General features: G+C 41.0%; 1 protein-coding gene across 2 annotated transcripts in view; it reads right to left on the bottom strand.

The window, feature by feature from the left end:
* srcin1b (SRC kinase signaling inhibitor 1b) overlaps positions 1-13951 on the bottom strand; it is a 51090-nt gene that overhangs the window by 12270 nt on the left and 24869 nt on the right. The window contains exons 4-15 of one of the 2 annotated variants that reach the window (XM_053618212.1): positions 9518-9719; positions 8610-8911; positions 5962-6665; positions 5582-5665; positions 5250-5290; positions 4674-4697; positions 2859-3019; positions 2588-2763; positions 1294-1424; positions 993-1140; positions 699-886; positions 240-475 (exon numbers count right to left, since the gene is read on the bottom strand). In XM_053618212.1, the coding sequence (XP_053474187.1) occupies positions 240-475; positions 699-886; positions 993-1140; positions 1294-1424; positions 2588-2763; positions 2859-3019; positions 4674-4697; positions 5250-5290; positions 5582-5665; positions 5962-6665; positions 8610-8911; positions 9518-9719 (2397 nt within the window). Of the gene's footprint in view, positions 1-239; positions 476-698; positions 887-992; positions 1141-1293; positions 1425-2587; positions 2764-2858; positions 3020-4673; positions 4698-5249; positions 5291-5581; positions 5666-5961; positions 6669-8609; positions 9044-9517; positions 9720-13951 lie in introns of those variants that run through there. The other variant, XM_053618133.1, reaches the window with a different exon arrangement.

The following is a 13951-nucleotide window of genomic DNA, read 5'->3' as shown; positions in this document are numbered from 1 at the left end:
CAAGATAACATAATCAAAAGAGCACCAGAAGAACACCGTTACCAAGAGGCTAGGATGCACATTTGCTCTGTTATCAACTTGTCATCCATCTAATGTATCTTTTCCACCCTCTTCACCTTGCATATACTGAGGATCTGTTTTAATTCTAATCTCATGTGTAAGCTCAGCAATGAGAGTGAAAAATTGCAGAGCAAGCACACATACTGCGCCAGTAACACAATACCAGAAATTTGTGTTACCAGACGGACTTCCACAGACACGCTTTTGTCCGTTTCTCTCCGTGTAGGTAGATCCTCGATGCCACGACTCTTCGGTGTGCATGCGGAGGTGCCGTCCTGCTCAGGCATGCTGCTGTCCACAGCTGATGTGCTTGCCAGCCAGTTCCCAAGAGTGGTAGTGCCTGCTAAACCAGCAGTGGCACTCAGACTCAAGCCTAGACTGGTGCCAAGGGCACTAGACAGACCGGCACCAGAGACTGGAAAGAAAGCTGAGTCAATTTACAGGATCGCATAAAATGTTTACACTGATGTGCTTCTTAAGAAGAACATCCGGGTAATAATTACAGTAGCTCATCACCTAATCCACAGGTTCATAACCCTGATCCTGTAGTACCCCAAGTCCTTCACATTTTCGTGTGACACTCCAGGACCAGGGTCGGGAACCTGTACCTAATCGATTATATAAGTGGAATATAGTACCTATGCTGGCAGAGTTGGTCGTCAAGGAGCCTGACAGACCAGAAGTGCCTGTTAAAGTGCCTGTGAAGTCAGGTAGACTGGTCAGAGAAGGGCTGGTTAGGATGTCCAGATCACAGCTCTTTGTAAAGTCAACATCGCTGCAGCTGCTGAAGTCTTCCGGAGTCTTCCAAAGGCCTTCTGATACCTGCCTGTGTGCAGACATAGACATGTCTGGGTATGTATGCCTAATGTCCCCTTAGCCATGTGAGTGTATTTGTGGATTTTTTAAAATGTGTGTGTGTGTGTATGCATTACCTCCTCAGCAGTGCGAGTGTATCTGTGACATTTCTGCAGCGTTTCAATAAAGCATCGAGCCTCAGCGGTTCCTCCTTCAGAAACTTCACTGCCTCGACCTCCACTCGTAGCACCACGCGCATTTTACTTTGCAGCGTCGGGAACTGATCTGGAGAGACGCACATCCCCACATGAATGAATTCTGAACAGAATTATATTTTAAGTCCTTGCTGTTTTTAGTGATCAGTCTGGGATCTCGCTCTGAGCATCATCCTGCTCTCTGATTGGCCAGTTTTTGTGAATGATCTGTTCCTGCACTCACTCTTAAGTTTGGTCAGGGTCTCTCCAAGCCTCCGGAGCTCTTGAATTTTCTGTTCCACTTCTTGTTCTGTTACCAAATGATGGTTTAGCCCTGCCCCTGTCTTCATTTCTTCCACTGAATGTTCCAGATCACTGGAACCACAATACACACATGCAAGATTATAGCAACATTTTTAGTACTACAGACAGTCCCATATTCCTGTTGTTGCTTTTAACATGTCCTTGTTGACTTTGTGACCCTTGGTGACTCTGACATGCTAATTCTCTACATCAGTAATTACCTTTGACAGCAATGTTGCCTCAACCTCTTGTGATTTGTACAATGCAATATCTAGCCCATGAAAACTATTTACCTTGCTAAGAAACTGAGCTAGATAATCATTAAGCATACCAACCAGCTAACAGAGTATTCTGTGTTATTTAAGCTATCATGGATCCTATAAATAGAGCAAATTGGTAAACAAAAATTATGTAGCATTTTAATATAGAAAACTTACATTTTTGTTACACTTTTTTTCCACCATTTACCACATTTTTATATCTTTCAAGAAAATTGCATCGAAATCAACTTCTCCATCGGCATCACTGAGTCAACTAACTTGAGTTAGATTTGATAATAGCAAATATATAGGTTTGCAAATGTCTTGAACTCACTGCGGCTGCTAATAGCAGACTTAACGACGATGATCTCTTAAACTTTTCACTTCTGTGGCTTCAATACGGCTTCTAGCAATATTGGCTAATTTAACAACCGTATTGTGTAAGTATAACCACAAAGTCATGAGCAAGCTAGCTCACATTTGGTTGGCTATTTTAACCATTAGTCATTTTTGCTAGTTACAGAACAACAGGCAGCTATGGCTGCAGGGGTAAGCAAGTAGCTAGCTAACACGAGTGCCTGTTGTAATGTACCTAGTAAAACGGGATAGTTTCACAAACGCATTGTACAAATAAAACCACAAATTCACTAGCAAGCTAGCAAAAATTTGTTTAGGTATGTTAACAACTAGCCAATTTTTCTAGCAAGTGTGATGTGTTATTATTGTGTTTCTTAAAACAAGCAGCCTAGCTTGCTATTAAGCTAGCTAGTATTAGGCTGTTATATTGTGTAGAGAAAGATTAGTGATATCATGTGATCAAGTTTGCAATTTTCACACGACATTCCCCGGACTTAACTTTAGCTAATTAATCAATGATCTGTCCGTAGGATAGTGATGGAGATTAAGTCAATAGTGAAACAGTGATGGGAAATATTAAATAACAACATGCAGATGTGTTCGTCTGGATTAGCTCACTGTAGCTGCTGTATAATCAGTTCCTCTTCATTGAGATAGCGCAGTCTCTCTTCCTCCACGAGGAGGCGCTGGCGTTGTAGAGGATCTTCCTGCGTCCGAGATGCTTCGATCAGACAAAGGCCCAAATCGGCCTCTGCTTGCCTCAGCAAAGAGTGCACTGAGTCCTGATTCTGCATCTGAAAACATGCAAACAAAATCAAATCACTCATCAAGGGTCATATTAGTAAAGGTCAAAGTCGATTTTGCTGGAATTCTCCATCATACAGCACACCTGTATTTTGCGTAACTGTGACAGCTGCTTGCGTAGCTCCGTCGTACTCCGTTGCAAGTAATTGACATGCACTTGCATTTGGGATCGAGACATTGTAATCGGCTGAGATGTTCCAGTGGGCGGTGGTGGCATCAGGGCCAGAGGAGCCGAGGGAGTCGTGGCTGACAGAGAGAAGAATCGAGGTCAGGAGACAGCAAGAGTGAAGTTAAGCAACTCCAGTGTAGTTTTTGCTTTGAAATGACATTTCGTTGTCTGGAAACCTAATTGACTAGGATTTTTAAAATGGTAGCTTGTGTAAAATAATAATGAATGGCAAGCTAATTCACAAGTTCAATGCAATGTCCTTTCCCCTTCTGTGAATTGGCTCTTCTGCCATTTGAACTTTTGGTTTTAACACTGGTTTAACTGAAAAAAGTGGAAAAGCAATCTCCTGCATCGCCGTAGCAAGGGGTCATAAATCACAAATACTTTGGCAAAACTGTAGACACATGGGATAATTTGAGACTCTCTTTAGCAACATATACATACAGTGCTAAACACATAGTAATTCTTTTGGAATACAATACTGCAAACTGGGACACAGATGTACTTTACCTGAGGCTTGTGTCATCACAACACCTCTATGGGGTCTGTACATGCAACACACATCTACATATTCCTCAAGAAATGTAAAACACATACGGCTTACATCCAAGCAATGTCCATGTCATCAGCGCTATTGCTCTCTTTGGAAAAAGGGAACAGAACATGCCGCTGATGAAACCATTTTTCTAGGGTTCATTCCAGTGGTCAGGGGTTGCAGTACAAACATTCCAGGATTGTTTGGGTTAAACACACTTACTTACACATACATTGTCAGAGGGTCTTTCGATCTCAGGGATCTACTTTCCCCTGACTCTGTTCTGAATGATCTACAGCAGGTACCAAAATCTCTCAGTCCCCTGTTTTTCATTTGATCAGTTATGGAAAACTACTAGAGTACAAATGTACTATGCTTCTAATTCTCATGTTAAACTAAACTAATCTTGAACAAAACAGTAGCTCTGACAGAAGTTCTGCCTGCAGGGCAAATCACAGTTTTATATTAATGCACTAGTGCCTAGTGAAAGCCTAGTGATAAGAGTATGAGTGGAAATAAGAACGAACTTAACATTAAACGTAACTATAAATGGAGAAAACGACGTGACATGCCATTCTTGAATAAATTAAACGTCGCTGGCATTGGCAAAAGGATTTGGTGTAAGAGAAATAAAACCCTTCTTGATGTGCTGATATTGGAAAATGATCAACTTCAGAGTAGAACCGTCACGCCAGGCTGGATCACACCATGGGTGGTAACGTCATTGATTATTTTTGCGATAGCAGCCCACCTTAGTGTGTTTCATTCCTATCTAACACACCGTTTTAATTACTGTTTCTAGACGTCGCCTCAATTACCATTCTCCTCATGTTTTTGCCCTATAGTAAAATAAATACATGCTAAATGTTTGTATTATCCTCAACTGAATAATGTTCGTTTATTAGGGATTTTATGCTACACGTTCTACAGCAGTTACAGTAATTTGTTGTTTTTTATGGTAAAAAACAGTACTGTTAACTGTTAACAGAACTTAGGCAGGTGTGTCTTATATTCCTGAGTCATTTATCTATAAAAAATACATTGTATTACCAAAGAATAACAATTGTTTTGTCATAACTGATGAAATAAAAACAGTTCTTAGTGGTAGGTTCGACGGACTTTGGACAAACAGAAGTCGACAACACCTTCAGTGGAGTGTAGCGAAGAAACAGAGTGACAGACACACACATAAATACCTTTTCCTTTTCTAGACCTGCCAGCTGAAACACAAAACACGTCAAGGGTTAACCTGTGTCCTTATCCTAATGAATGTAGGTGATGTTCAGGCCGTTTTATGCCATGTTTTGAACAGGATTCAAGGCCTTCAGATTAAAGAGAGGCAAAAAAGCACCTCGGATGCAAGGTGGGCATGGTTGTATGGAAAAGTGATGGGATCATGCGGTTCTGAAGCGGGGAAGCCAATGCAGCGGACTTTTTAATTGGAACAGCTGTTTGTCTGGTCTCTCTAAACCGAAGTGTTGAAAAACTATTACTTGAATGTGACCCATCTATTAGGTCAGTAAGGAATAACTAGAATATAGGAAGTCATACAAAGTGAAGCTTATTTGCTCCGTTCCATATGATTATAGACCTTGTGCATTCTGATTGCTCGGAATGAGTTTTCAATATCAGAAGCTCAGACAGTGGTTTGTCGTGCATTATCGTTTCTGTAGTAATTTCACGTCATGTTGGACCTCATTGTTGATTCATTTCCTACAACAGTTGTGTTTGTTTCTTTACGTGTCACACATTCACACATATACAGTACTTACTCTCAGGTGCTGAGCAGTCGCTTGCTGTTTCTGCCTTGTCACTGTAGAAGAAGATATCTGTCACACACTGTCTGCTATTAATATCCATTCATATCCAGGCTCTATTGCAAGCTCCAGAAGGCCACTATCAATCTGTTTTCATCTCAACATTTATATAAAGAGTACATTCTAATGCATTTCTCCATATTGATTCATGAAAAACTAACACACACTTTGTCAAATTGGGTTAATGTCACTACAGGTATAAACCTGTAATCCTTGGTTTAGCCATGCATGATTTACTTTTTATGATTAAAAAAAAAAAAAAAAAGAAAATTGGGAAAATGTCTCACGGACTGTCCGGGGGTCGGGTAAGAACACTCTGGACCAGACCAGTCAAACTGGCTATCTGCTTCTCCATGGCCTCCATTCGCTCCCTAAGACACACAAATGCTTTACTCAACATATTATAATTATGATAGAATAATTAGCCCTTACTGTCGACTAAGCAATATCCATCCATTCATCCATTTTCTGTACCACTTATCCTGCACAGGGTCCTAATATACCCAATAATACTGTATAATAATGATAAGCAAAAATGAACAATTATGGAAAAGTCATTACCCTGAAAGCCATTACCAAGCTCATAATAGCCGGAATGATCTTTAACATCATTTCACATCATTTATATGCTAAATTGGTCATTTTGACAAAAATCATTAAAGTTTACCTTGTATCGGTTTCGTATCCCGCAAGGGCGACTCCCTCACCTCCTGCTCCACCCATCACACACATCTGGTCCAGCAAAGGGCCCCCGACTCGTGCTTTATGACCCTCTACATACACCGTCCCATCTTTTCTGAATCCCTGCCGTCCTGGTGATCCCCGACCTGAGTGACCCCTGTACGGCTCCAGCTTCTGCGGTGATGCAGGTGGCAAAGTTCGGAAGCCCATCGGGCCGTAAGGCTCAGCATAGAGTGGTCCTCCAGGCCTGTAGAGGGCAGCATCAATTTCGCAATGCAGAGCAGCAGCTGAATACGGGCTTAGGGACCGCAGTGACCCGCGTCGAAAAGCGAGCGATTGGGGTGAAGCCACACCATGGACGAGTGCGTAAGGATCAGCATACGCTGCCTCGTTCTTCAGGAGCACCACACTCTTTGATGGTGATGCTGGCGCCTCCTCATCCGGTCTGACATCCCGTCGCTCCAAGATGGCGCTGGAGGAGGGGCAGAAGGCAGGGTGGTTGGGGTTCTGGTGCTGGTAAGCGTGGGGCTGAGGGGATGGGGGTGGACCAGCGTATGAGGAAGGCCGAACAGACGCATAAGAAAGGCGGGCATGCGGGCGGGACGGGGAGGCTGACGGAGAAGAGGATGAAGGGTGGGCGTTCAAGCGGCGAGTCGGAGAAGATTCACGCGAGGTGTACGCTAGCTCCCTCTGCTGGACGGAGGCAGAAGCAAGAAAAGAACACAAATGAACCGCCACGTAATTCAATACATACATATCAATATGTACAATGGTGCAGTTTAATATATTTACAGAAATGGCAAAAAGTTTTGACCCCTTGCTACCCTTCATGAGCCCCTGCCTTGTGAACCAATTGAAAACAAGTGGGCGGGGCTTTGATGTCTCTTATGATGGTTTCTTATGATTAAATATCGGTCACAATGGAGTGTCTTCTTGTGTAATCTTTCTGTCGCTTGAAAAAAAAAATTGCTGTCTCTTCCACCGACAATTCTGAGATTAATATTTTTTTTTCTCTCTTTCTGCTAGGGATTTCTTCTTAGCAATGGTGGCACCTCTGTGTTTATGGGATCATGCACTTAGGTATATTCATACACTAGTAATAGTGTAAGTTTTTGTTCCCTGTTTTTGTGTCTTTATTCCCAACATAAGTCAGTGTGTATGTGTGTGTGTGAGAATGTGTGTTTGGCAGACGGCCGCTTCCTCAAGAACCAAGTTAATTAATACCTACATTAGCATATACTCATTTTTCAAAGGTATACTGCATGGTCCAACAGTCTAAGTATTGCCAATATAAGTTATTTCTGTCTTATATACAGCTTTGTCAAATTAGTTCTGTAAAATAACTTTTTTTTTAAATAAATGGAAAATGTAACGCATAGAGAAGCGTCCTCACCAAGTCAGTATAGGTTTTAAGTCTTTAAAAGAAACTGTTTTCAAATTAAACTTTTTTTATATATATATACTGATTTTCGTTTTCATTTGATATTTAGCTCCAGTTTGTTTGCTTATATTAGTTTATGGGGTTTTTTCTATAGGGTTCAGCTTTAGTTTCAGTAAATTTAGTTCTAGGGACAGATTAAAGGTTATGTAACATTCCTTTGAATGTTATATAAAACAAATCAAACAACAGACTTTTGTTTGGATTGTGTACAATTATCCACAGCAAAAAAAAAAAAAAAAAACACGTTATTAGAATAGGATTTGGCTTTTTTGTGTAAGCAAATTAATTTCCGGATATTTAAATATTTCCCCACACTTAAGGAGAACGACTACTAATTTTGTGTGAACAGTAGATTGAGCTATTTTTCCGTTTAATATGTGGATTTAGCAGACAGTAGCTGCATTTACATGGACAACAATAATCCACTCTTAATCCGATTAAGACCATACTTTGATTAAGAAACTACCATGTAAACAGCAATTTTTACTTACCTTAATCTAATTAAGGTCATAATCGAAGTAAGCAATAATCGCATTAAGACAGATGGAGTACTCCTGTTTTAGTCGCATTATGGACGTGTATTACAGACATGTAAACACCTTAATCACATTATGAGCGTCGCGTGAGAGTTTTCACCGCATTTTGCGACAGGACACGATCACACACGGCAGTCTTACGTTTTATGGCGAACAAGAGAGCACGGCTGCGTCCCAAACCGCAAACTTTCCTACTATAGGCCTGTAGTGGGGAAAAATACATGTATCTCAGCTACTATATAGACGGTAACTACGCGATTTGAGACGCAGCCCATGGCTTCAAACAGTTGTCTAATAGCACGTACAGTATGACAAATAATTAACTGCACTTAAAGCGTTCGTAAAAAAAAATAAATAAAAACACCCAAAACTGTATACGGTACCATAACGAAGACGAACTGTATGTTGATACGTGAAATTCTGGAGGGACGTCGGACGGCGGTGACGTAATGACGCGGGCTGTTGATCTAATTATGTTCTATAACATGTAAAACGGGAACATGACAGGAGTATTCTAAAAGCAACTCATGTAAACACCTTAATCACATTATTATCTTAATCAGAGTAGGGTCAATAATTAGATTACTGCTGTCCATGTAAACGTAGTCAGTGTGTTCTTCAGTAATATAATGCGTCGTCAGTCTTTTGGATGCTCACCCGCAGGTCTCCGTTGGTGACGTGGCCGTGGTGTGCGTGATGGTGAGTGCTGTACGCGGTGTCTCGGCAGTAGATCTTGAGGACGCAGCGGTCGTGGATCCGGCGAGGGTCATCCAGCTCGTAGAAGACGTTGCGTGCCTCGTCTTTGATGAGGATGGCGGTGGCGGGCGAGCGGAGCGCGCTCATATTCAGCTGCTGAGGGAACACATGGACAATCAGCGCATGCAGAGTCTCCATGCTGCTCAGCTCATGGCTGAGGTGAACACGCCGTGTCTCATCTCCAAACTGCAGGAACAGAACACCTGAGGATCGACAGAGAGAGAGAGAGAGAGAGAGAGAGAGAGAGAAAGAAATGGGTAAGGAGTAAGATTTAGAACAGAGAGGAAGGAGAAAAGTCAACCAGTAGATTAACGCCATTTTGTGAGTGTGGGTGTATTTGTGCAGTGTATTTGTGCAGTGTCGACATTAGGACAAATCTCATGGGAGGGCTTCAGGCTTTCTACAGGGGAACAAAGATTGCAGTTTAACAAAAAATCCCAGCAGTCTCTGGGTGTAAACCTCACTTCTCAGCACCTTGTGAGACCTACTGCCACGTTGAAACGGGCTCCCATGGTGACTACGTTTATGACAGTTAGAAATGTGACGCTGTAGTAAATCAACACTAGAGCGCATTTGAATTCTCAATTCTGATTGGTCAGAAGGAGTTCTAATATGTTATGATTAAATGTTACTGTTATAACATGACCATTTTTTCCATTCAGCAAAGTGTCCACCATTTTGAAGGGCCTTTCTCATCACTTCCCTATAAGTCGCCCTTCAGAATTCCCTGTGTAGAAAGGACCCCAGTTGATGTGTATACTGTATGTTGTGCTGTGAGTGTTTATAAGTAGATGTGGGCAGGGCTGTACCTGGTGGGCGGAGCTTGTTCTGGCTGGGAGAGCGGGCAAGTGGTAGGCTCTGTCTGAGGCGGTTGGAGCGGCTGAAGCCAAGAGCAAGATCAGCGTCTCCCATGGTCTCTAGGTTCTCTGCCGAGGCGTAGAGCGACCGTCCTCCACCCTGATCGGCAAGAGAGTGATGACCTCCACCACCGCTGGCACGCGGAGTCCTCGCCTACAGAGGGAGAGCAAGAGCATGATGAAGCATCTGTCGTATTTGTCATCACAGACCATACTCTCTTGATAGAAGACAAATCTAGAACCGTTAAGGGTTCGCTTTGTAGGACCTTACAACGGAATATAATAGGAAGTGTCTCAAGAAGAAACTTCTTTAGAGAGCCAAGAACAAGAGACTCAACAGTCAGTTTCCACCATCGGAAAGTCTTCAGGATGGAGGTCTGCTGTGTTTTTATGCCTCCTCCACTAAGTAGTGGTGACATTCATTTTTCCTCCATACGTACATCTGTCCAAGTTTCTCGTTAGTGTGATATCTCAAGAACAATTGGCTGAATGGTTGTAGGATTTTATATCCCACTAACCAGCAGATGAACTGAGTAGATTTTGGAATGGGATCCAAAGGTCACAGCAAGGTCAAATGTCTGAAAGTGGGAGTTTCTTCAATAGCGCCCTTCCTAGGATATTTCTGGCATACAAATTAGTAAGGAGGACTAGACGTGGTGGCGGAGGGTTTTTACTTGTTTGTCTTATTAATGTCAAGAAAGAGAGAGAGAAAAAAAGAGAAGCTAGTGAGGGAACGAGTTTTATATGTTCACAGCTGCCATAACATCAGTGATAACAGGAACTAACAAAGTACAATGTGTTGTCCTTTAATGAATGAAAATCGCAACTATTGGCAAAGGTATAAGAAAAACAAAAACACTTTGTGACATGCTGTTATGGGAAAATAATCCATTTCTTATAAACGTACACCTCGTTTTGAATTGTTAAATTATTATTAATATTATTAATTATGGAAAACGCTTTTAATTGTGACACATCACACTTTCTCTATTTAGTTATGTTAATATTGTGGAACATCTATGAATATGTAGTTTTTAGATCATTTCCCTTTATTTATTTATTTTGTTGAACTGCATTAGCTAAATGTTAATACGGGATGTTCTGACTCTCAGAGTAAGCTTTTTTTTTTAAAGTCAGTCCTATCAACTAACGTTCCTAAAGTGACATTTACACACAACGCTGGAGGAACGTATTAACTCAAGGAGATGTTGGTTGCTAAAAGAAATCATTTACTTGGTTTGGTTTAAATAGTTCACTTCTAATTCTATTATTGAACAGGAAGCATTACCAGAGTGATGTTGCACATTTGCCTTTACAAACTAGTGAAGTAAAATGACTTCTCGGTAGTGCACTCAGACTTTAATTAGCTGCACTGTACTAACAGATGTGCAGAACTGAACAATGATGCCTTATGGGAAGGTAGCGGGCCAGCAAGGAATAACTTTGTGTGTGTGTGTGTGTGTGTTATAGAGAGTGTGAGAAAGAGCCTTTGTACGTTTTAGCCTCATTAGTTCCGCTTCACTGGCAAACAGTGACAAAGCACAGACACACACACACACACACACACACACACACACACAGTGGATATCCATCTTTAGAGTCTAATGTGTTCTTTTTTATGCGCAGGAAACAAGTAAAATGGCCTGGAGACATCTAACTCCTGTAGGCAGGGAAAATGGGGAAATTATGAATATGCATGATTATGCAAATTAGGAACCGCCTCTTGCCATCCCGACTCCACCACTTCACCAACTACTTTGGTTACTGTAGGCCATGGGTTATCCTCATTGGATTTGTGTGTGTGTGTGTGTGTGTGTGTGTGTGTGTGTTTGTAGATCATGGACATTATTAAAGGAAACCGCCACCATGACTTATATTCAAATATTTGAAAAATGATATTTTTTAACCCACACACACTCACACATACACACGGGTTCAGTCAGGACAATAGAGTCAAACTGGATGTGTAACCAGTTAATTAACCTCATGTTGTAACACACTAATTGCGATGACCGTGTCAGAGTGACAAAGCCTATTGATACTGACGCAGCGTGTTTGTGGGTCAGTGGCGTAGCCAGGATGTCATTTTTAGGGGTCTGGTTATGAAGCGACAGGCGTCCGGCAAGCATTATGTCTCAAAGGCATTATACTTTTACAACTACAGGTCACGAAAGTGTTAAATATTTGCAATTATGAAAAACCATTAATAAACTGATGCATTGCATTGCACGACAAATTGCATTAATAAATGAATAAACTGAGTCGTTACAGTTAAATGGTGTCAAATGAATAGGCGTTTTAATTAACAATTTAATGGCGGCAGGAAATCACATGGACTCACCACGCAGGAAATGCAACATATGGAGCAGAAATTTCTAGAGCAAATTTTCCATGAGCCATGTTCTGATCAAGTCAAACAATATAATCATTGATTAAAAATGGCAGCTAACAAGATTACAGTGTTTGTTTCTGAGTATAAGGAATTACAAACAGTAATGGTGGCTCGTCCACAGGGGCAGGACAGTATGTACAAAACATTTAATCTCCATAAAGTCCTCATTCACAATTCCTCAGCACATTTTACATTCCTTTGAAATACTTATGACCTTTTTAGAGTCACCAGCAGCACCTTTTTAGAGTTCACTACTCCATTTAGAGTTATTATTGCACCTAGTGGTCGGAAATGGGAACTACAACAAACCCTAATAGACACCCACTAGGTCAGGAATCACGCTGCCCCATGCTCACTCTAGGAACATTTACAGTGGAGGAGGAGCAGTTAATGACAGGGTTGGCAGCGGTTTTCATACCAAATTAGACTAGTTTAAAAATACTAATAATACCACCAAGATCTTGTTTGACTGCAAAAAATCTGATTTAAATACAATACATTACTGCAAACAAAGGCAAAGTGTACGTGCAGACAGTGTGTGTATGATGTACATAAAAAGAAGAAATATGTGTCTCCCGTTTTCAAATTTCTTGGGCTAGTTTCAAATGTTTTGTCTAGTTTTTGGGATGTACGCTGCATTAAACACAACTGAATTAGCTGCTAGACTGTATATTGATGTCACTCAAGGGCCTATTACAGGTTTACTGTAAAAATAGCCTATAGCATAAATCAAGTTTGACAGCCTTTCAACTTAATTTTGTTTGCGACTATGTCGTTATAAATCAGTCATCAATAGTTGTTTTTTTTTCTTATTCATTCCTCATTATTCAACATCACCATCACGTCTCCAGTGTACAGTATGAATTTGGGGACACTAGGACCTGGGGCTGTGCCGCTCTAATCTAATTTTTGCCTTGGCTGTACTACTCGCAATACAAAGTGAGAGAAGCGACTTTAATGTCTGTTGGCAAATACTTAAGTTGGCTAAAAGCTTATTATGTTTAAATAGATTTAAATGAAGACATCTAGATAATTGTGGCTAATTATGTTCAATATACAGCTAGGTTTTGAGTTTTACCTGACCGTTACCAGCCTATTAGCTAGCTACCATTAGGATAGTGATCAAGAACAAATTGAGCGGGAGTTGCTTAAGCCGTTAGCTAAAATTCCTTCTAAGCATAAACAAAATAATTTTACGACTTTATTGTTTATTTTAGAGGTTCGCACATCAAACACTGGCTACTTTTATTTCATCACAGACCAAACAACTATGGTTTTCTATTCATTTTTGCCTATTGCTATTCTTAAAACAATTCATAATAACCAAACATTTTGGGCCATTTTTTTAATCCCTCCTGGGGGAACACATCCCCAGGCTGCCCTAATAAGGACCTACTATCCATAAATCTCTAAAGACATCAGTGCTAGCAGAACAAACACAAATATGCTTGATTACGTAGTGGCAAGAGCTTGTAAATTGTATTGTCTGAAGGGTACATAACAACTATAACAGTGGCAGAAATTCAGCAAAGGGAAGAGACTCAGGAGACTTTACTGTTCATTACAGATCTAGACTGCTCGCTCATTAACTGCTTTGATGTTACCTTAGCAACAGTCCTCTCAGCACAAACCATCAGAGTATAATTGACAGCACATAGCTTGTGGAAGCCACTGGAGACTGAAAAAAACACGAACACTTGTCTTACGTTTGTGGAAAAAAGCACTTGCTTAAGCTTGTGGAAACCTCGATGGGCAGATGAATCATCAAAGTGAAACTTTGAGACAAACAATGGGACCTATTAAAAACACCAAAAAAAAAAAAAAAAACACGTACATTTTGTGAGAATGTCATGCCCATGGCAGTGGGTAGCCACATCAGCTCCAGGGTCCACAGACCCACCACCACCTTGACCAGGTCTGAACTGGTTACTGAAGATGAATGAATGATGTGTGGCATGCCCATAGTCATGAACAGTGGTGCCAATAACCCAGGC

This window comes from Ictalurus furcatus, chromosome 1, assembly GCF_023375685.1.
Source record: "Ictalurus furcatus strain D&B chromosome 1, Billie_1.0, whole genome shotgun sequence".
NCBI classification, from domain to species: Eukaryota; Metazoa; Chordata; class Actinopteri; order Siluriformes; family Ictaluridae; genus Ictalurus; species Ictalurus furcatus.
This window is presented reverse-complemented; position numbering and strand designations above follow the sequence as displayed.